At 46.6% G+C, this 22,301-nt stretch overlaps 1 protein-coding gene across 3 annotated transcripts in view; it reads left to right on the top strand.

Annotated features, from left to right (window-relative positions):
• The first annotated feature begins 5,123 nt into the window (after positions 1-5,123).
• The window catches only part of SGPL1 (sphingosine-1-phosphate lyase 1), a 31,079-nt gene continuing 13,901 nt past the window's right edge, over positions 5,124-22,301 (top strand). For 2 of the 3 annotated variants that reach the window (XM_020583839.2, XM_020583840.2), the window contains exons 1-6: positions 5,124-5,257; positions 13,799-13,979; positions 15,839-15,906; positions 17,502-17,649; positions 18,964-19,043; positions 20,293-20,421. In XM_020583839.2, coding sequence (XP_020439428.1) covers positions 5,255-5,257; positions 13,799-13,979; positions 15,839-15,906; positions 17,502-17,649; positions 18,964-19,043; positions 20,293-20,421 — 609 coding nt within the window. In that variant the 5' untranslated portion in view covers positions 5,124-5,254. The remainder of the gene's footprint in view (positions 5,258-13,798; positions 13,980-15,838; positions 15,907-17,501; positions 17,650-18,963; positions 19,044-20,292; positions 20,422-22,301) is intronic. The other variant, XM_010400694.4, reaches the window with a different exon arrangement.

Raw genomic sequence — 22,301 nt, 5'->3', positions numbered from 1 at the left:
CCGCAGCTCCCTGAGGATGCCATCCCAGCCCGAATACGCAATTCCCAGTGAGGCGTTCCCATATCCTGTGGTCCCCTTGGGCTGCCACAGCTGTGCCACCCACCAGGAAACTGGGAGAGGGAGATGCTGAGCCCAGTCAGGGAAATCAGGGGAGGTGTGGGAAGGAGTGCCCGGATGCCTCTGCCACCCTGCAAACTCATAGCAGAGCACGAGGGACAGGGCCAGGGTGGCTGTCAGGGCCCCAGGGAGGCGGCGAGGACAGCAGAGGGATGCTCTGGGAACCCTTCGGGATCCTTGAAAGTCAGATCCTGCTGCTGGGCAAGGGATATGGAAAACAGAGCGGGATCAGGAGCACCTGTTACCCCCTCCAACCCCAAAGAGCCCAAGGCAGGAAGTGCTGGGGGAAAGCAACTGAGTGAGACCCCCCCTGCATAGGAGCACGAGGAGCTGTGTGACCCCCAAACCCCCTCTGCTCCCTCTTTTGGGGTCATGGCTTGGGGGGATGGGACAGCAGCCAACCACAGCCTCAAGAAAAGCCCCCCAGACCCTCAATTTCCCCAACCTGAGCAGCTCTTGGCAACTCCTGAGTGGCTTCACCCCCCCCCCCCCCCCCCGCCCCGCTCCAGTTCCTCTTGAAGAAGGGGCAGTCAATAACTAACTCATGTAAGCACAAGTTAACTATTGGGAGACAGGAAATGTTAGTTCAGACAGAAGATGTTAATTACAAAGCCTGAGAAGCCGAATTCACCCTAATCTTGTCAAGATAGAGGGGACAAGGATCATCTCAGAGACTGCTGAATCATTCCTCAAAGGACTACGCACTCCCAGGGAGAAAGGTGAAAAGTTCACTGGGAGGATGACTACTGGCCTTCATCAGAAAAGACCCCCGAGGAAGAGGAGAGGTCTTCCTCAGTGCGACCACCAGGACACACAGCGCATGCGTGGCCCATATGCTAATGACTTCCGATAAATAATTTGTATAACCACACCTGTCCCAAGGAATGTGATGAATATTCATAATTTAACCCTTAATACTGTGTTGTAGAGAGCACCAGGGTGTGTGTGTTTGGAGGAGCGATCCCCACACACCCGGCGCGCCGAATAAAGCAAGTACCCACTTCTCTGACTCTGTCTCTGAAGTGTCTCCTGGCCCGGTTGTGGCGTGATTCACTCTCCCCCAACGATCTGAGGTGGCCCAGAGGACATGACCCCCCAGTACCTGAACCCTCCAGGGGTGGGGAGCTCCCCGCACTCCCCCACTTGCCCTGTCGGTCTATGACCACATAGCTGTCGTCGTCCTCATGTGATGGCAGAGCCGGGGAGGCACAGGCTGGGGACACGGGGGTGGTGACACTGGGCTGGGCACACGGGGAAGGGGACAGGAAGTCAAAGCACCTCTGTCTGCTGGCACTGGCCCAGTGTGGTGTGAGCTGGTAGCAGGACCAGAGCTTCCTGCCCTCAGCGCAGCCCGACAGCTACTGGGGAGGCTGGCCCTGATGCCCTGGTGAGGGACACTGAGGGGCTGGGGGCAGTGGGGGTTTGTCTCCAGACAAAGGAAAACGGGCATACGGGGCTGCTCCCCACGGGGGAAAGGACAAGGAGCTGGCAGCACGAGTTATTGCAAGAGCAAAACCCCTCCTCAAAAATGGTCAAAATAAAAGATCAAAATGTCCGTCCTCTAAGAGATGATAATCAACAAAGTATCATTGAAAGAGGCATAAAACATCAATAACTGATCCATGAAATGCTAGATATATCTGAAAATGGACAAATTGTTTTGCAGAGCTCACGGCCCAGTTTACCAGCCCTGTGTGTGGAGTGGCACCACCTCAGCGGGAAGCCCTGGGGCCTCACTTCTCCTACCCACTACGTAGGAGCCGTTTATTAAGGTAATTAATAGCTGTTTCACTGTCTCTGAGCTGCCTTGGTCCTCTGCCAGGCACAGGCAACACGGGCTCAGAGGCTGCGGGTGCCGAAGGTGGGATTCAGCCTCCTAAAATTGCGAACCTCCGGGCATTGCTCCCAGACAAAAGCTGCTGGGACCGGCGGCTGTGACTGGCCTTGGGACTCCCGGGGGCTGCCTCTAGACTGCCCCCGACACGGGGGACAAGAGAGGGACATGGGAAGACATGGGGGGGACATGGCGGGGAGCACAGGGGACACAGGCAAGGACACAGTGGACCATCAGTCTCAAGTTCCCCCCCCACTCCGGCTGAATCTTGGATCATCCCAGCACCAAAACACCTCTTAAAATGCCACTTTTTCTTCCTCCCTCTTCTCAATGTTCACCCCAGAAGTGCAACTTCCCAAGTTATTTTTAGGTTTTATTTGGTTTTTTAGGTCAATTTCTCCCTACATCGCCCGCCTCAGAGAGACTTTCACCGGCTGCGGCTCTGTCCATCCCCGCAGGAGCTGGCGGATCTGCAGGAATTGGGATTTTTCCTGCATTAATGCTGGTTTGTTTTGGGGTGCAATGGAGGCTCAGATCTCAGCAGGTTCTCTCTGGCAGATCCAATGCAGCCTCGTGTCACAGTTCTGAGGGTCGATCCCATTACCCTTGAGCGTTCCACAGGCTCCAGGTTGCTTCCCGAGGTCCAGCTGGAACCTGCGGGTGTCACCCCTGGGGGTCCCTCGGGGACAGTGGGGTGCTCCCCCTGACCCCCAGCGCTCCCCCTGGCGCTCACCGGTCCTGGTCGAGGCCGGAGCTTTTCTCCCACATCCTGGCTGTCCTGGCCACAGGCACCAAGAGGCCGATCCAGAAGTGCCGTGTGGGTTTCTGCAGGCTTTCAATTAGGAATTCCTGTCCCGGGAAAGGAGAAGTGATGATGCTGTTTTGGTCACCCCAAAACAGGCTCTGTCCTCAGCCCAGAACTGAGCCCCACCCGTGTCCCCCGCACTCTTCCACAGGCAACGGGGGGGTTTGAACATGGTCGGGGGGCTGATCACAGGATTCTGGGAACCCCCTCACCCTTCCATGGGTGCCTCCAGCCCCTCCGGCACCACCAGCCCCCCTGGGTGCAGCCCCAGGACCATGCCACATCCCCAGCACTATAATTTCCTTCACCAGCTCATCCTGATCCCATGGCACCAGCAGTGCAGACCCCTGATTCTCACAGTCCTCCCAGCTCCTGTTCCAAGGGTTCATCCTGTTGGAAACGCAGTAGCACTTGGTCGTGCCAAGCACCAAGCCCGTGGGGCAGAAATGGCATCCCTCGCTCTCTGCGGACACACGGACGGATCCCAATGCACTGAGGCACCACTGTGGAACCAGAGGGAATCTCTGGCCTCCCTTTTCTGCTAAAAAGAGCATCCAATGTCTAGGCATGCTTCTAAAAACAATCCCATGAGGGCAGTTTGCTTGAGATAAAAGTACTGTCTGCTGGCTTACACCAGGTGCCATCTTCTGTGAGGAGACAGCTCAGATGGCACAGTGACAGCAGACAAACAGTCACTGCTTGTAACACAGCAAACTACAAATGCCAAGAGCTGATGCTTGTGTATCTTCTTCAAAAGAGTGTAGAGAAAAAAGCGAGGGAGGTTAAGAGCAAAATTTTAAAATGCTGCACCAGGCTCTGTCTAAAAGAGTGTACAGATTTATAAATTCTAAAGCCAGGATGTGCTCTGTAGAGATTAACCAGAAATGGCTTCATATGAATATTTGCTCCTGCTGTCATCTCCCAGAAGAAGGGCAGTTTCTCCAGTGTGTCCTGCAGGTAGCAGAGGCAGCACCCCATGGCACAGTGCGCTGCAATTGCTCCAGGTGTTAATTTTTGGGAAATGAGCCAAATGCTGCTGTGGTATCTGTTGAGTTCACACTTACTGGCAACCAGAGCACCCGCTTGTGTGTTTGCCCTCAAAAGACAGCCTTAGTTGAAGCTCTGCTGTCACTGCACAAGGAACTACTGATGTGAAAAGTTTTCCCTTCTTTTGCTGCTGCCCATCTCTGCCTTTCCCCCCCTGCAACTATTCTGCATAACCTAAATGCCTTGGGGTGTTCGTCAGGTTTGCCCTCGATGTCTAAAAACCACAGTGCTTGTATGAGGATGGTCCCAACGTTCCACTTGCAGTGTTTGAAACCCAGCCTTTATATCATGAGGTCAAAATTAACCCTAGGGGCCACAGAAACCTTTAACCTCTTAGAACTCTCCTGAACACCTGGGCAGTTTGGCTATTGCCACTCTTCCCACTGGTAAATTTTATGGAATAGCCCCAGGAGTCAGCAGCCTTCAAATCCTTCTCCTTCAAATCAGCTGGTTTTGGTATCCTTGTGGTCTAAGTAAATGTCAGCCCCAGGTGTGGGAAGTTAGACTGATGAGTGGTGGGACAGCCCCAGGTGTGGCCGGTGAAGGTGATGAGGGGTCCCACCTGATTCACGCAGAATAGAGTAGATTTTAATCCATGGATTAAGGGAACTAACAGACTGGATAATGCTATAGTGGCTAGTAGTTCCTGCCTTATATTTTGTGCAGAACAAAAACTCTTCTCAAAAGATATGACAGAGTGGTTTGGGTTAGAAGGGGCCTTAAGGAGTGTCTTGTCCCCACCTTCTGCCATGGGCAGGGACATCTTCCACTAGACCAGGTTGCTCCAAGCCCTGTCCAGCCTGGGCTTGGACACTTCCAGGGATTCCGGGGCAGCCATAGCTTCTCTGGGGAACCTGTGCCAGGGCCTCACCACCCTACATGTATCAATTTCTTCCTGATATTCAATCTACCCTGTCCTCTGTCAGTTGAAAGCCATTCCCCCTTATCCCAAGTCCCTCTTCAGCTCTCTTGGAGCTCCATTTAGGCACTGGAAGGGGCTCTGAGATCTCCCCGGGGCCTTTTCTTCTCCAGATGAACACCCTGAGCTCTCTCAGGCCAGATCCAAAGCTGAGGGGCTCCAGCCCCAGATAATTAATAACTAGGGTGGACTTAAAAACTGGGTTTTTTTGGTGGTTTGTTTGTTTGTGGTTTTTGTTTGAGGGTTTTTTGGTTTTTTTTTTAATTTTAACCAAAAAATACCTCTTTTTTAAGGTTTTACCGCCTCCTTCCAAGTGAGGGCGCCACTTTCCCGCTGCCCTTCCGCCCTGAGGGGGCGCGGCTTTCCTGCCGCCCCCTCCGCCCTGAGGGGGCGCGGCCAGCGGGGAGCGGCAGGCTCGGGGCGGAGCGCGGCCGCGCCGGGACCCCGCGGGAAGGAGGAGGAGGAGGGAGTAAGGAAGGAAGGAAAGAAAGGGAAGAAAGAAGGAAGGAGAGAGCCGGCGGTAGCAGGAGTGATGGTGAGCGGGGAGTGCGAGGCCGGTATGGGGAGAGAGAGAGGGGTGTCCTGTCGCGGCCTGCGAGGTAGCGAGGCCCGGGCCTTGTCCGGCAGGGGCCGGGTGTGGGCTGGGGGATCCCGGTTGGACCTCAGGGGATGCCTGGCCGAGCTCGGCCGCCGGCGGGGTGCAAGGGTGGGTGGTCAGGTCCTCTCTTCGGCCCCCACCCGAGGCTCAGACCCTTTACGTAAACGTGTCTCTCTTATTTATGCACTGCTTTACTTATTCCCCACAATTACCTAGTTTCGGGGTAGAGAGGATTAGAAACGGTGTTTTCGCTTGTCTGTGTTTATTTCACTTGGGTGGGGCAGAATGGTATCTTCCTCAGGATTTTGGTGAAGGTGCTGATTTGGCTAAGAGAAATCGTGTTTGCTACTTAATTATATATTTTTTTAGAGACACTCTTTGCTTATTGGCTATTATTTTTTATCTGGAAGCAAACTTCAGGACTGCTTGGAATATAGCTGGCCCTAGCCCGCGTTGGCATGGCATGAATCTTGCAATTCCTCAAATCTGGAAGGGGTTTTTTGGTTGCTTGGTTGGGATTTTTTCCCTATCAGCAAGGGAAATTGAAATCACAGCTGCTGAGTGATAAACAAAACATTATCTTTGTCTCACTCCTTTGTCCCACTTGGTTACTCCATTCCCAAGAACCCAAGTGCTGTTGCTTCTTTCTGCTTTGGTGTGGAGCTGTGTGCTGCCATGGGTAGCCTGGGACAGCACCAAGGGCCTGCACAGCTTGTGTTTGGGTTGCTTTCAGCTGCCAGAATTTGACACTGGGTAAATACTTTGCTAATTGTGCAGGGGGTGGTCTAGACTGGCCTGGGGTTGCTGGAGCCATGCTGTGTGGTGAGGCTGTTCTCACCTCAGTCCCTTCTGTGCCAAAGCTTTGCAAAGAAAATTGCTACTTATTGCACCTGAAGACCTGCTCAGGTCTGCTCTTCTATTCACTAGACTATTCAGAAGCTATTGCATAGGATTCATGGCTTCTGGAAAGCTTAGGAAGTTGGCTTTGTACTTGGGGACTGAGGTTTCCTCTGGAGAAACACTGATACATAACATTTTTCCTAAACTGTGGTTTCACTTTGCCATCCTTCCTGTGATCTTAGCAAAAGGCAGTGTGGAAATTTTCTTACCTAGACAGAGTAAAATCTTTCTTTTTCCATGTCTTGCTCATGTCCAGTCTACTCAGAACTTCTCATCCTCTTTCTATCCTTAGAAGTTGTGTCTGAATCACTGAGCAGGGAAGGGTCTGCTGAGGTAACGCCTCACTCACTTCCCGCCTTGGATTTCTGCAGCAGTGTTTGGTGGTGTGGAGATAAACCTAATCACAGCATTTATTGCATGTGGTTTGCCTGGTCTGGCAGCAATCACAGCCTTGCTGTGACTCCTGTGGTCAAAGGGATTCAGTAGAGCCCCTTTCTGAGTAATGATTTTGGGGTTCTGCTTGTCTCTTCTTCCAAACACACAACTCTGCCAATAAAAAGATGTCTCCATCTCATCCTCTGCACCAGCTGCTCCCACCACAGAACAGCTAAGAAGGACTTGGGGTGCTGGTGGGTGATGGCTGGCCATACCTGAAACCCCCCGTGCCCTGGGCAGCAGGGTGGGCGGGGGATTCTGCCCCTGCTCAGCTGAGATCCCACCTGCAGAACTGCCTCCGGCTTGGAGGGGCCCAGCACAGGAAGGACGTGGAACTGTTGGAGTGAGTCTGGAGGAGGCATCAGGATGATTAAAGGGATGGAACACCTCTGCTATGAGGAAAGGCTGGGAGGATGGGATTGTTCAGCCTGGAGAAGAGAAGCTTTGGGGTGACCTAATTGTGGCCTCCAGTATCTGAAGGAGCTGACAAGATAGGTGGAGAGAGACTCTTTACAAGGGACAAGGGGGAATGGCTTCACACTGACAGAATGTTAGGTTTAGATTAGATATTAGTAAATAATTCCTCCCTGTGAGGGTGGTGAAGCCCTGGCACAGGTTGTCCAGAGAAGCTGTAGCTGCCCCTGGATCCCTGGAAGTGTCCAAGGCCAGGTTGGAGGGGCTTGGAGCACCTGGTCTAGTGAAAGGTGTCCCTGCCCATGGCAGGGGGATGGAATGAGATGATCATCATGATCTCTTCTGAACCAAATGAGTCTGTGATTTTACTATTCTATTGCTCCTGTTCTTTGCATCCCAGGCAGTGAAAGGCATTCCCTTTCAAGTACTAGCAGGCCTACTATGTGTTTTAGTCCTGCCCTTAGAGCATGAACTGAGATTTAGGATTCTGCCAATTGATGTAGTAGCAGGTGTTCTGGTCTATTTGCTGTGGTGATTGTGATACAGTTTTCTGTATTAGGAAATATTTGAAATATAGAAATTTGCATGTAAAAGTCAGAATCCTTTGTGTTCTGAGCATTTCCTTTGTCTCTCTTTGCTCATCAAGATTTATCCATGCCATATCAGGAAGGGCATGTGACAGATATTGCAGGGGTCGAAGGGTTCTGTGTGTTGGTGTTGATAAGATAATTTTTGAGGATTCTGCCCTATGGTTGGACTTGCCCAAGAGCAGAGCCCTTAATGGATAATAGCAACATTCAGTTTGTGCTGATACTGGGGGCTTTGTCCAAGGCTTGCATAACGCTGCTGGGAAGCTGTGCCAGGGCTTGGTGCTGCCTTTGTTCATGGATGCCTGCTCCCAGTACAATTGCCTTGCTAGGGTTTCCTTCTGGACAGCTTCTGCCAAGACTTCATGTCTTAATGCTGCGGGTGCCTCTGTGTATGCTCTCAAAATATTTCCAAGAAACACCCATTTTATTGTCCAGAAGGCATGCAGTGATCTGAGGCTGAGAGGAGGCCAAGTGGAGGAATGATATGTGTCCAGATGAGCCCCTGCATGCCGGGAACTGGGTGCCTCTTTTACCCTAATTATTGTGGGTGTCAGCAGAGGATGTTTCCTTGCACATTCTTGGAGCTGGTGACCCACAGAGATCCTTGATGAGTTTATGTGCAGCATCCATTGGGTGGATCCTGTTTCTTGTGAGGTCTGTGCTGCCTGGAGTGTGCCTAGATGTTTGCAGAAACTTTTATAAAATGGTTTGCCTAAGTGAGCAAAGTGAACACGACACCTTGTGTGTATTTTGAGTTAAATGAAATTTGAACTTGCACCTGATTTTTGGAGGCCTTTGGGTTCCTGTAAAATCATACATATTTTGAGCCTCCAATCAGCCTTTTCCCATTTTGTTTTGGTAGTTTTACATTCCATCTCTGCAGTGGAAGCTGGAATGCTGTTGTTCTTACTCTGACTTGCTGCCTTGTTTGTTTTTGTGCTGAAGCTATAATTAGCCATTGTTTAGCCACTCCTCTTGAACTCTCAGGGCTGGTGGGACAGTATATTCATGCATTCATTTTGCAGACATTGTACATGGCCAAAGAAACCCCCCAAACTGCTGTCATTCTGGAAAAAGAAAAAGTTTCAGTATGGCAGGGGTGGAAATAAATACAAGGCAGATGAAACTACTGGTATTGGGGACCTGTGGTAAGATGAGCGTGGCCTGAATGTGGTTTTAATTTCACTTAGTTCCGCCCATACATCCGAAAGTTCATGATTTTTGATTTCTGAGAGATCATGCATCCAGTGTCGCTCTGTCTGCCCACATCCTTTGGTCAGGATGGACACCACATGGTCCAAACCTCGAGCTGTAATTAGGAGCTGACTAACAAATATTCCCTGCCTGGTGCTGATGTAAAGATATTTGTCAGGCTGGGGTTGGCAGAGAGGGATGGAGGAACAGAGTCATTACTGGGGTGCGAATCAAAACACTGTAGGCAAGACAGCAATAAGCACCCTCTGAAGAGGCTGGGGTAGTGTTGCTCAATCCCATTCCCGGCTCTCCAGTAGGAAGTTGGCAGGCTGGTGGCTCTGAGTCCAGGACTTCCCTGTGGCCAGGCTGGTTATGCTGGTCAGATGTGCCTTTTGTGGACAGAGCACGTGCAGGCAACAAGGTGTCAGTGAAGGCAGGGCTAATTGAAGCTTTCCTTCTGCTTAGGAGCAGAATAAATAAGCAAAGCTGCCGTGTCCTTGCTGGCTTTCTGTGGTTTGTTTTCAGTCAGGAAGCTTCTACTTGGAAAAACTCGTTGTATTGGAGCAGAGGCCTTAATTACAGTGGAAGTACCGGTATTGCACGTGCTCCCATAATTGGAGCTGACCTAACTTGTGCTGTTGGAGCCATCTCCCTTGGCCTTGATTTGCTGTGTGCTGACTTGTGTGACAGCCACCTCCTGCCTCAGCTCTGGGGACGTGAGGGAAGCTGATGGCAGATACAGACGTTCGGGTTAGGGTGTGGGGAAGTGGTCAGAGAGTCCTTGGTTTGGGAATCCGTGTGGATTCAAGTGAAAGCTGAGAATGTGGTATAAACTGACAGAGAGCAGGTTTAAATTGGATATTAGGAAGAAGTTCTTCCCTGAGAAGGTGGTGAAACCCTGGCACAGGTTGCCCAGAGAAGCTGTGGCTGCCCCTGGATCCCTGGAAGTGTCCAAGGCCTTGCTGGATGGGGCTTGGAGCCACCTGGTCTAGTGGAAGGTGTCCCTGCCCATGGCAGAAGTTTGGAACAAGATGGTCTTTAAGGTGTCTTCCAGGCCTTTCTGTGATTCTTTGATCTTAGCACTTCCTCTTTCCACAGTCAGCCTCATGGTATTGCATAACATAAACTTTCCTTTAAAAGCGACTTTTATTCTGTGGCCCCATTTTAAACCCACTTTAATCGTTCTTTTGGAGGAAGGAGAGTTCAGCTGATAAAATCTTTCTTCTCATTTTTGTCACAGGTAAACTCAGGCAGTGTTTCCATTTCCACAGAAACAGAAGGCACTTGTAACAAAACTCTGAGGTTCTTCAGTTTATTGCCTTTCTGCTTCTCTCTTGTGCTTTTTTTTTCTTTTAAGCTTTTTTATGTCCTAAAACTCACAGCCGAGGAAATGCTGTTCTGGCAAAAATACAAAATGTGCTCTCATTAGCTTTGGCATTCCTCCCCTCTCCCTCTTCTATCATCTCGGACAGAAGAGCATTACTGCAGTTAATTTGTGCTCTTTTGTAGTGGTGTAAGGGCTATCCCTGGAACCAGCTCAGCTAGCTAATGGCTTTTAGAAATAAAGTACAAAGGATGTATTCCTAATCTGTGCAGCTAAAAATTCAATATGTAAACTGCTTAGGTAGCTGAGTGCATTATGTCAGTACAAATGAGCACTGCAAGTCCTAATGATAGCAATTAGTATTTTATCTGATACCTGGGTCTGTCTTACTGCTCTGCGAATTAAAAACAAATCCTCCAGTGGAGATTTTTTTTTTCTCCCCGCTCTTTAGTGTGCTAATAAGTTGGGTTATTAAACTGCTTCTGAAATAATCCTGTGTCTTGTGAAGCTTTTGTGTGGGGAGGGTTCTCTTACAGAAATAAAACCAGCTTATCTACTCTCTTCTAACGGGAAGGGAAACCTTTAATTTTTGATGCCTTCAAAAATAAGCAGGTTATTGTCTTACATGAAATTCTGTTCTGTAGACAGGTTTAAAATCAGGTCAGCCTGTTGTCTTTAGCCCAGCTGGGGAAGCAGTAAGAGTTTTTCACTCTGAGCAGCATCTCCAGGGCTGCAGGGGAAGGGATTCCGATGGCTGGGCTACACAGAAGCTGTTTATTCCCCCTGCCTCCTCCCTGTAAAATGAAGAAGTGGTATGGGACTGCAATCGTAGAGAATCCCAGAATGGTTTGGGTTGGAAGGGACCTTAAAGATCATCCAGTCCCACCTCGTGCTATCAGCAGGGACACCTTCCACTAGACCAGGTTGCTCCAAGCCCTGTCCAACCTGGCCTTGAACACTTCCAGGAATAGGACAGCCACAGCTTCTCTGGGCCTAACCCCCCCCACAGGGAAGGATTCCTTCCTGATAACCCATCTAACCCTTCCCTCTGTCAGTGTGAAGCAACACCCCCTTGTCTTGTCACTCTGCCCATGTAAAAAGTTATTCTTCCTCTTTTTTTTATAAGCTCTCTTTTAACCCAGCATGTTCTTGGGTGTAATAAAAACATTTGGATGCAACCTTCTAAATGCCCTGTGGTTTCTGTGGAATTAAGTGAATAATTCAGAAAGTAAAGATCTCTCATGTCTTGCTGGATACTTTCAGGGAAAGGAGCACATGGGAAAAATGGAGTGCATGGTTAGCCAGCGATCTGAGAAATTGTAATTCACTACTAACTCATCTTCCATGCCAGTTTTCACTGGGATTTTTAATCCCAGTTGTTAATATCCTCCTAAAATGATCAACCTCGTCCTTCAAACTTCTCCAAGTATGAAATGAGTGAAGAAGGAAAGTGAGAAATACAGAGAAAACTTTACCTGGTCAAACTGTATCACTTGCAGATTGATTTCAGGTTGGGTTTTTTTAAAGCTTTCGAAAGGGGAAGAAATTCTTCCATGTCTTAGAATGCACATAATGAAAATCTTCTGTTATTTGTTCAAAACTTGGATATACCACTGAGTTCCTGTATGTCAGTGCTTAGAGGTTTCAGTGACAACAAAATGTGCAGTCAGCTGGGATCTTCTCTCCAGAGCTTTCTCCAAGAGTGAGGTCAATTGCTTGCCAGATTTATTTATTTTAACTTGGCTGTTGACTGGAGTGACTTCTGTTAAGAAGGTCATGTTCCATTTTGAGTCAGGGCTTACAGCATTCTCCATCTTCAGGGGAAAAAAAAGCACAGCCCACTTTATATTTGATGCTGCAGCTTGCCATGAGTTGAGAACAGCTATTAAGACACCAGCCCATTAGTGGCTCTATTTCCATCCTTTAAGCACAGTTCCAAAACTGAATGATATCCTAGCATTTCCTCCTAGGCAAAGAATCAAAATCATTGTTGCTGGTTAAACGAGCATTTCCAGGGATTTGCCAGTGAAGATTGTGCAAACTCCCTGAAACTTAAGTACCACCTCTGGTTAGCTGGAAAAGGTGGCTCTTCCCTTAAATTCTGAGGTTAAATCAGCTGTGTGCTTAGTGGCTTGGAGGACTGGGCATTCATTAGCTGGGACATTGCCTAATTGCAGTGGTTTGTGGGGCCCCCGTGTTTTGGAGGCTGAAGTGGCTCTGGTGTATTTTTTAATTGCCCTTTGCCAAGTGAATAGGTGCTAATTTGCCTTCTCAGAGCTGAGTGCTGCCTGCTTTTGCTGAATTCAGTCCCTTCAGTGTCCCTTCAGCCTGTGCTAGGACATGGATCTAAACCCTTCTCTGTTAAGGGTAAATGCTGTTAATTCTGCTGGAATTTATGTTTGGCTTGCTTAAATACTTTCAAACTCTGCCATGTTATATGCATTTTACTGCTTTTCCGAAGTAGTGAGTGTTCATTAGTGTTGCTTTTTGAAAAGAAAACCTGCCTTCCTCCTTTGATTATTTGGAAAAACTTGGCTTTTTTTTAGACTGTTAGTAGCCTATCCAGTTGTGTTGGAATGACATGTTACCCCCTAAAAAAAAGCTGATTAAATGCTGCTTCTGTTGTTGGCTTGACCCAGAAGTGAGACTTGTGAAGGGTCCTGAGAAGCAAAGTTTTAGCAGTTTTTTGTTTAGTGGTTTACTGAAAATTTGCTCTGTTCCTATCTGAAGTCAAACAGCACAGGAATCAAGGATTTATTCCTTCCAAGGTTTAGTTACAAATCTTTTGAAAGGCCCCGCGTACTTTCCCTGTTGTTTGCGGGGTGAAGATCTCCCCAGTAAAACTGGGCAAAACTGGGCTGGATGGCTGGTCAAAAGGGAGGAGGGATTTGGAAGAGGGCTCTGTTCTTGCTTATTCTTCTTATCTCTAGAAACCTTTTCGCAGAGAATTGGATGGAAGACCCCTGTTTAGGGGGAAATGTCCTTTTTCTTCTGTGTACATCCAGTTTCCTTGCCCTGTTCTGATGCTCTTGAAGAGCATCTGGTTTGAAGCTATTGATTAGGAACTTGGGCTGTGTCCCGACAGTAATTCCTGGTTTGACATTGTAATTGTTCTTGCATCACCATTTTCTGGGGGTTATTTTGGCAGCAGCAGTGTTTTCCTCTCCTGTCCTCCCTTGGTGTGTAATGTGCTAATTAGATCTTTAACTTAAAGACTTGCTAAGTGCTTCCATCTTCATTAAAAATCCAGCCCAAGTTACTTAATAGACCTGTTTTTGTGGTACCTTCACTCACTACTTGATAATTCCTTAGAAAAAAATTAACACAGTTACTTCTCTTGGGCAGTGGTAAGATCTGGTGGTGGTTCTTGAAGCTCTGCAGAGAACCTTACTTTGCTCATCTGCTCTTGGTGCTTCTCTCTCAATATTTGAAGTTTCTCAAGGTGTGTATTTTTATCTGTGACTCGACTGGAAGTGAATGAAAACTATCTCCTACCTGTTGTATTTGTAGGAGTTAAGGAAAGCATGGGGTCTGCATACTGAAAAAGCACCTTTTTAATCAACAGTAGGCTTTTTGATGCCCTACTTGTTTTCATTTGTGTTTTCCTCAATATCCTTCCAGTTTTCCTTTGCACAGGATGCCATTATTCCCTACAAGGAAATCCTTCAGATGTATTGGGAGAAAGTCACAGGCTTTGTGAATGCCCGGTGTGATGGACTTGAACCCTGGCAGCTCATTGGGTTGACCTTTTCTTCCACCCTTCTAAGTGTGTGGCTGCGTGGCTTCCTCTGCCAGCCTGAGAGTAAGTATTTGAAATAGGGGATTTTCTTACCTCGGGAGGGAGGGGAGGTGGGCCTGAGTTGTTCCTGGACAGTGGAAGGAAAGAGGGTGGAACAAGGCTAAACACTTGTTAAAATAGGCTTTCTGCTGTCACCTAATATGTACCAAACTCTCATCTAAATTAAGGTCAAGGCTTGTCTGGTAAATGAAGCTCCCCTGTTCCTTCAGAGAGTGCATGGAATGTGCTTCTGTCTCCTTCCCTTTCCCTTGTTTCCCTTTTTACTTTGGCTAAACCATTTTCTTGTCACAAGACTCTTTTCTTGCCCAAACCCTGGGGAGATTTATGGAGAGCTGGGCTCCTGTGGGCTTTGTCACTGCTGCAAAGCATCTGGATAACAACACTTGATTGTTTCCCTTCCTGCTGGGGGAGGAGACGTGGTCTTGGTTCTGTGTTGGGGGCACATTTCATCCTCAGTGTTCAAGGTAATTGCATGTGATGGTGGGAGGATATTTTCTTCTTTTAATTTTTTTTTTTTTGTATTTCTGGAGTATCCTCCTGTTTTGAGTGGTTTCTGATACTGGCAGCTCTGTAGTGGAGCTGAACTCTGTAGAACCTGCAGTTTTCTCTGGTCATGAGATGGCCTGAGGTCCCTGCCATGCCCTCAGAGGTGCTTTTCAGTTCCCACAGGCCTTAGGGTTACACTCCGGTGGCAGCTTGTTAAAAATAGCCACGTTTTTAACTTGATGTCTCCTCCTGTGTCGCTGTTTCTCAAGAGCCTTTTCTCTGTAGAGCTGGGAGTAGCTTAACAGTGGGAATGTCTGTAAGGAACAAATTGGTATGAAACTTTTGTTCAGGACACTTATCTTACTGGCTAGTATTTGTACTGTTGCACAATGTATTTTTTTTAAAGTATTGACTACTCTTAGAAGTTCTGATTAGATTGTCAGAATTTTTCAGGAGTTCGCAGTCTTTTCTTGCTGTGAAAATTATTAATGAAACTGTGCACACTAAGATGTGCAACAGAAATGTTATTATCAGAGCACTAATGAGTATTTGCTACAGAATGAGCTAATTAGTGTCCTTGGGTAGCTTTTCCAGTTGTATATATGAAGTGAAATATATATGAAGTGGGAGGGAAAGTGTAGATAAAATTGCGAAGTCTTAAAATGGTTGATTTTTAAACTCAGTTATTTTTTGGTGTGTCCTGTAACTGCTGGTGTGCAAGTAGGACTGGGAAGGCATTTTTGGTGGCTATAAAGCATCTGTGTCATCCTGATTTTGTTTCTGCCTTTAGAGCTACCCAAGGATTTTTCCAGTGCTTGTCATCAGTGGCTTCTCTCATTTGAGTCTTTGGGCTGTGGTAGAATTTCTGCTCTTTCCTCCATCCACCCCCCTTCCCTGAGTCACTTCCTGGTGCATCAAATGGGGCAAATTCACGTCGTGTTGTGGCTGACATTATCATAAATGTCCCTGTTCCCTCCCTTGGTCTGGGAGCCTGTTTCACACTGCCGTTCTTGTTCTCTAGTAACTATTCTGGTTTGAAGAGGAAGGAAATGATAGTAATTCCTTACCTTTAGCAAACCCTGAAAGAATTCTTTTTCTTGTAAAATTCCACACATGGGTGCGAATTCCCAGGTAAGTAAGGAAGCAGGTCAAATAACTCATTCCTGTAGATGGCTGCTGTTCTGCAGTCCAGATGTTTCCATGGCATGGTCCATCCCTGAAAACCTTGCTCTTGGATTCACGAATCTGTCTCACCATGTCCCCTGGGTCACTGTGTTATTTCAGCTTGGGTCAGGAATGCTGAGCTTGATCATGAGCTGCATCAGAAGTTTCTTTTATTTTGTTTCTTAGGTTCATTTCTGCCTTTTGTTTTTCAGGTTTGACATCCCGAACTAAAAAACAGTTCTTTAAACTGCTGAGAAAAATGCCATTTGTTGGGGCTATAGTAAGTATTTGAACAACTACTTAGAGGATTATTCCAGGTCCTTGTTTCAACTCTCTTGGAGAATATACAGTTCTGTGCATCTTCATTGTCAGGTCACTATGATCCTAGTGGTCCAAGAATATAGATCTGGAATGTCTTCTGCTGCCTCCTGGTTTAATGATAGATACAATTTCTACCCAATCTTTTTGTATCACTCTCAGAAAAAAGTGAATGCTGCCTTTTTAACTTTTGAGCTATTTATATCAACCAAGAATGAGTGAATTCTCCAGTAATGTTTTCTCATTGTTAGATTTTAAGAAAATAATTTTATTTCTGGAAGAAGAGACAGAATTGAACTGGAGCTGTTCTTCTGAAACAGTGTGAAGTGTGAGATAGCCAAGGGTTTGTTGTGCAACATGGAAGGGTATTTATTTTAACCAAGCAACTGGCCATAATGAGTTTAGGACTCAGATAACAATTAGCAAAAGTTAGCAGAAGGATATCAGCACTTTGTGTAATCATTAAAATGACAAACGAGCTGTAGTGTTTGGGAGCTGCTTTTTTTTTGCTTTTGCATAAAAACTTGAAAGCACGACTGTAAGCTTATTTTAGCACGTTAACGACTCTGGGATGAAGAAATGCACAGCTGGGTTTCTTTTACCTCGTAAACGATGGTATCACACTTGATTGCACTTCCTGCTGCTTGTTGTGCTGGTGTATCTATGCATTGATTCTGGGGGTCAGATCTGTTCCAGGCAGTTTTGTCCAAAGAGAGTAGCGCAGACGAATTTTTTTCCTTTTGCTGTGGACATGGAAGGAGTCATCCAATTCCTCCCACATTCCTCTGGAAGGGATTAAATTCCCTCCCTGTCCTGTTAAGTGCCCCAGCTTTCACCTCCTAGACTGAGTAGCCCTTGATCAGACAAATTCTCTTCTGCTTATTTTTGCCTGCCGGTTAGAAAAGGACACTTTAATCCCTATTGTTCCCTATTTAATCCCTATATCCCTTCTCAGGGCTAACACTGCTCCCCTGTGCCAGGGCACTCCTGCTGTGTCCTATCTGTGTCCTCTTTCTGCTCTTTGATAGGCTGATACCTGATAACTTATCAGTTGCTCACAAGAGGCCTTGACTTTGAGGCATTCCAATGTCCAAAAGTCAATATCCCAACACCTGTGTTGCTTGGAAAAAGAATCTTTACTTTGGTATGTGTTGTGAGAAGAAGTCTGGGGTTTCCTGAGTGCAAGATGTGGGTGGGAAGAAAGAAATCTCTGAACTGTGTCTGTGTGGAGATTTCTTTATTGTGTCTCTGTTTTCATGAGTTTCTAAACTGTGTGTATGGTGGTAGAGAAGGCAAGGTACAAACCAATGCATCTGAAGACCCCTACAAATTAAACCGTGACTTAAAAAGGTTTTCTGGATAAAAATATAGGTTGTTTTCTTTGAGTTTTATTTTCTCAAGCACTAAGGAAAGTTGTCAAAGCTCCCAGTGGAGCAGTTCCTGTCTGTTCCATCAACACCACTGATGTAGGCAGCGGGTCCTGTCCTGCACACACTCAACTATTATTTAGAATTTGACCAGTGCCATTGTTTGATAAGCTTTCTTCTTTCTTTTTAGATTCAAAAGAAGATCGATGAAGCCTTGAATGATGTCACTTCCAGTTTATCCTTCCTGAAAGATGAAAAGGATTATATCAAAGCACTGCCAGAGCAAGGCATGAGCCAGCCTGAAGTGCTGCAGAAGATGAAAGAGTACAGCTCAAAAGGTGAGTCTGTACTGCAGCAGAGGTGGGTCTGCTCAGACGACAAACATGACACTTCCTTTCTTAAATGAGTCCCAGGGACTCCTCCTCATGGTTTCAGCTTAAATATTTTGTCCCCTTGCAAATTTTTGTCTGTTTTCCTTCTAGACGTGACTGAGATCCATGAGTTCAAATACTGTGTTCAGGTATCTACATTGAAATTCTGTTCCTTCCCCAGGAATTCTAGGCTGATGGAGAGATGGGAGAGCTGAGGAGAAGAGAAACATGGAGGGAGTTCTCTTTTTGGATTTCATTTCTCTGCAGTTACCTTGATGTTTGACTTTTACCAGAAATGCATTTTCCATTAAGCCCCAGAAAACATTCACAAGCAACTTCCAAGTAGGATTGTTAGGGAATTTCCAAGACTATGACCTCAATTAGAGGAGCAATTGTTTGTTCTTTGAAAAAGCCTTTTAAGGAAGAGTCATGATGATGTTCTTCTGGCTTGAGTCCACTCAAGCAGTGTCTGACACTTAATTTGAGTTGCCTCTCTCATGTAAATATGTTCCCCCTGATTTGTGTACCTGTTACTCCTAATGAGCAAATGTGGGTGACTTCCTGTCTAGAGGAGAAGATATGACTGCCCTGCTGCTATCCCAAATTTGAGAAATGCCTTGAATTTTCTGCTAGAACAGTGCATCTGCTTCAAATTCTGAAACAAACAATTTCATAGTTGAGTATCCTGGAACAACTTCCTTCTTTTCTACTGCTGTGTATTGCTAATGTTTCTTCTGTCTGTGTTTTCTCTTAAGTTATTGTTTCCTTCCTTCACTGGGTTCTTTTTTTCTTCTCTTAAGGCCCCATTGAATTCTCCACTCCCCTTTAGAAGTTGCCTGGAAATACCTGTTTAGGTGAAATTTAATTGAGGTGCCAGCACTGTGGATTTTAGCAGTGCAAACTTGGCCTTTCCATCTCTTCTCAGCTTACAGTGGTGGTGGGTGCTCTTTGAAGGTGGCTTTAATTTAGTGTCCAGTTGGTTGAACAGCAGTTTGGGGAGACTGATGGGGATTAAGCGGATTACATATTAATGTAACTGCTTGCTGCAGCTACATGTTGGTTATGTGCTGACTCTTTAGTCATCATTTACTTGCTGTTTGCTAAGTTCACACGATGCCAGAGGCTCAACTTCACACACAGCTTGTTCCTGGGCCACAAAACTCAGGGAAATCTCAACAGCTGAGTCCTCCTCTACATAACTGAGGTGATTTTCTGTGTGCTTTTCCACACTGGCTGGGAATGGCTGTGTTTGTGAGCAGTGTGCTCTTCCCTCTCTTCCAGGAGATGTACGCTGGCAGGATGGGAAAGTCTCCGGGACTGTGTACAGTGGTGAAGAGAAACTCACCCAACTGCTGGTGAAGGTAAAGTGCAAGGAGGCCAAATTTGCATCTTCGGGGTGACCAGAAACTCTTCAGAGCTCTTCCAGCATCCCAAAATAAATAGAGAAGATCTAAAACTTAAGTCTGGGAAGGGGAATTAGTGGCAATTTGGGCAGCGTAACGCTGGCCATGTAACTGTCCATGTGAAAACACCTCGTAGAGATAACTGGTATCCAATCAGATGAGGTGCTGTTTTGAGTGAGAAAGTAAGTAGTAATTACAAATGAACTGGAGGCCGGTACTGAAACAGCTGTCACTGAGCGGAATTAAACCCCTCTTGGTTTAACCAAAGAAAAGCATTGTGAAATGTTTTTTTGGTGTGGCTGTGTGGTCCAAATTATAAACAATGGAGCAGTGGCACGCTTCAGTGGTGTCTTTGTGAGGTCTGTTTACCTGCTCAGAAACTTGTCCCTTTGGGGAGGCTGGAAAATAACCTAAACAGTCTAAAGGTTTGTTTTCAAGTACATCTCCTTCCATAGTTGTTTTGCTAGAAAGGGAAGTCTGGCCCTCTTGCTCCTGGGAACAGCTTTTGTAGCAGCTGTAATGGGCTCTGTTTGGTGGTTGCTACTGCTGTTTTCCTCCTTATGTTGACATTTTCTGTGCTGCTTTTGGGGAAACAAAGCTCAGAGCAGCCTTTTTGGAGGGGCCTTGGCTTGGATCACTTTGTGGAAACATTCCCTTTGTTTGTGCTGATTATTCACTGGTTTGTTTTGCTGTATTTTATTTAACATCCCTGCAGGAGGTTGGGACTGGCCTGTTCCAGCCTTGAATCCTGTGAATCCACAGTTGTGGAATGAGCAGAAATACTGTTTTCCACAGCTACTTTTGTTGTGGTGTGGGTGGGCATTTGTGCTTTTCTACCAGCTTTAGAACCTCTCTTTAACAGTAAACTTGAGAACAAGTTCTGCAAAGTCACTTTTTTTGCTTGTTTTGTGTAAAGCAATTGCAGGATGTATGCTGTATTCTTTTTTAAAAACACCAAAATTGTTAAATCTGTTCTTACAAGATTGTTGTGCTGTAGAATCATTCCAGAGGTCTGAATGCCTTAGAAAAACTTTTTTTATTTTACTCCTCAGCTACAGCTTCCCAGCTTGTGGTATCTACCTGCAGGAGTAGTTAAGTTCTGTAGTGTTCTTATGATAAAATGCAGCTAATTTGCTTCTACAGTGCACATGGGGTGTTCTCAAAGCCTCATCTGCAAGTCTTAACTTTCTCTCTTTGTTTTCTGAAGGTGTATGAAGAGTTTGCCTGGAGTAATCCTCTCCATCCAGATATATTCCCTGGTCTGAGGAAGATGGAAGCAGAAGTAGTGAGGATTGCCTGTACTCTCTTCCACGGGGGCCCCAACTCTTGTGGTGCTGTAAGTAGCCTGTCTTTGACTGCCTCCTGAACATTTTGGGTATTTTTGACTTTGATAAGTGCAAATCCATCTTGTGCTCTCCAGAGGAGACTGAGGTTAAGCTCATTCTGGTGTATTTCATGCCAGCTGTGTGTAGGTTGCTTAATTCCTCTTCTTGGTGAAGCTTTATGAGAAACAATTTAACTCAGAGAAACAGTTGTGTAAACAAGACTTCAGCTTTTTTCCCCCACTCTTAAGTGACACATCTGCTTGATGGCAATTAGAAAAGAAAAATGCAGCCTGGCTAGTTGTCAGTGGGGAGTTTTGAACAGAGAAGTGTCACTCTGAGAAGCTCCCCTCAGTTTTGGTCTCTGAGCCAGAAATCTGTGAGCCTGCCAGATTGCTAAGCTCAAAGGCAAGGCCAGCTGGCTGGCCGGCTACTCACCAACAAGCAGGCATGGCATATATTGTCAGCTGTCCAGCTGGAAAGCTGCGTTTCCAGGCTTATGTGGCCTTCCAGTGCAAACCAGTTTTACAGCCTCGATAAAATTCTCAGCAAGAGTCCAAATGTGTGTTTTTAAACTGATGGTTTCAGTGTTGGAAGGCAGTGTTGACACAAGAGCTTATGAGCTGAACTGGCCTTGAGTGGGCTTTCCCTGTCAGCTGGAGGCTTGGTCGTGTTAAGGAGTTGAGTACTGGAGTAGCCTTATAGAAGGTGTGGTTGGGGTCAGACTCCCAGTAGGGTTGAAGATGAAGCTTGACTCTGTGGGAGTGCAAAATGTGATTGTCTTTGATAGGAGGAGGTGACACCCTCTGACCTGACTTTTCTTCTCAGGACTGTATTCCCTGTACCACCCTCAAGTTTAGAGGAGGAAAGTGCCTCTTCGCTTATAAGAAACATTTCACCTCACCTCAGCTCCTTCCTGGCTTGCAGTGCTGAGAACACGAGGGAAATTATCCCTGGAGTGGGGCAGGCACTGGGCATAAGGCTGTTGGAACTTGTTTCTATCAGCAGTTGGGACATCAGCTGATACAACAGGTGGAGAGCTGTGCGACTCTGATGGGTGCTTGGGAAACTTTGCTTGCTGAAGCCTGCACCAGGGGGCCTTCGGGTTTTGTTACATAAAATGCATTGTAAAAGTGTCAGCCTTGGCCCTGGGTGCTTTCCCACTGAAATGGGAAAGTGGAATTGCCTAAGAGAAGGTCAGAACGGGTATAAAACTGCCACAGGCAAAGTGAGATCTGCACAGCTATACTCCGGGGAATTCTGCTTTTTCCTCTGTCCTCCTCTCCCTCCCGAGGATGGTGCTGCAAAGCAAAGGGGGAAGTGCACAACCTGCTGTGGGATTCTGTCCTAACTGCTTGAACACAGCCCAGTTTGCAAGGAGAAGGGGAGGGCTGGAAAGTTGATCATTTGGAAACAGAAGATTAATTGCACCCCTGTAATTATCATGTCCAAATGAGTGTTTCCAGTAGACTTTTTGTCTTCCTCCCACTGCTCTTCCTGACTATAAAGTGCCCAGAGCTGCTGATCAGTGATGGAGAGATGTGGGTGGGTGTATGGAGGTCACATGCTCTTTAAGTAGTAGGACTCAAAGACTTCTCTTATTTTCTTTTTTTTTTCCCCCAGAACTGAATTAACATTTCAAAATAATTTCTGGAGGCTTGGACAATTACAAAGTCATTTAACAAGAGCATTTTTTCAAACTGGTGATTTGATTTCTGTCTTAGGAAGGCCCTGCTGTAGCTTGGTGGCTCAGAGTGCTGCAGTTATACTTCTATAACCGGTGAGGCTGTAAAGCAGAGAGGTTTTAATGCTAAACCAGAGAAGGTGCAATGCTCTGAGTTATCTTTATCTTTAAACTAATCTGTCCAAGAGGGCCTGCTGGCTCCTTCTACTT

This window comes from Corvus cornix, chromosome 6 (genome assembly GCF_000738735.6).
Source record: "Corvus cornix cornix isolate S_Up_H32 chromosome 6, ASM73873v5, whole genome shotgun sequence".
Taxonomy (NCBI): Eukaryota; Metazoa; Chordata; class Aves; order Passeriformes; family Corvidae; genus Corvus; species Corvus cornix.
Note: the sequence above shows the minus strand (reverse complement) of the source record. Positions and strands in the feature narration are given on the sequence as shown.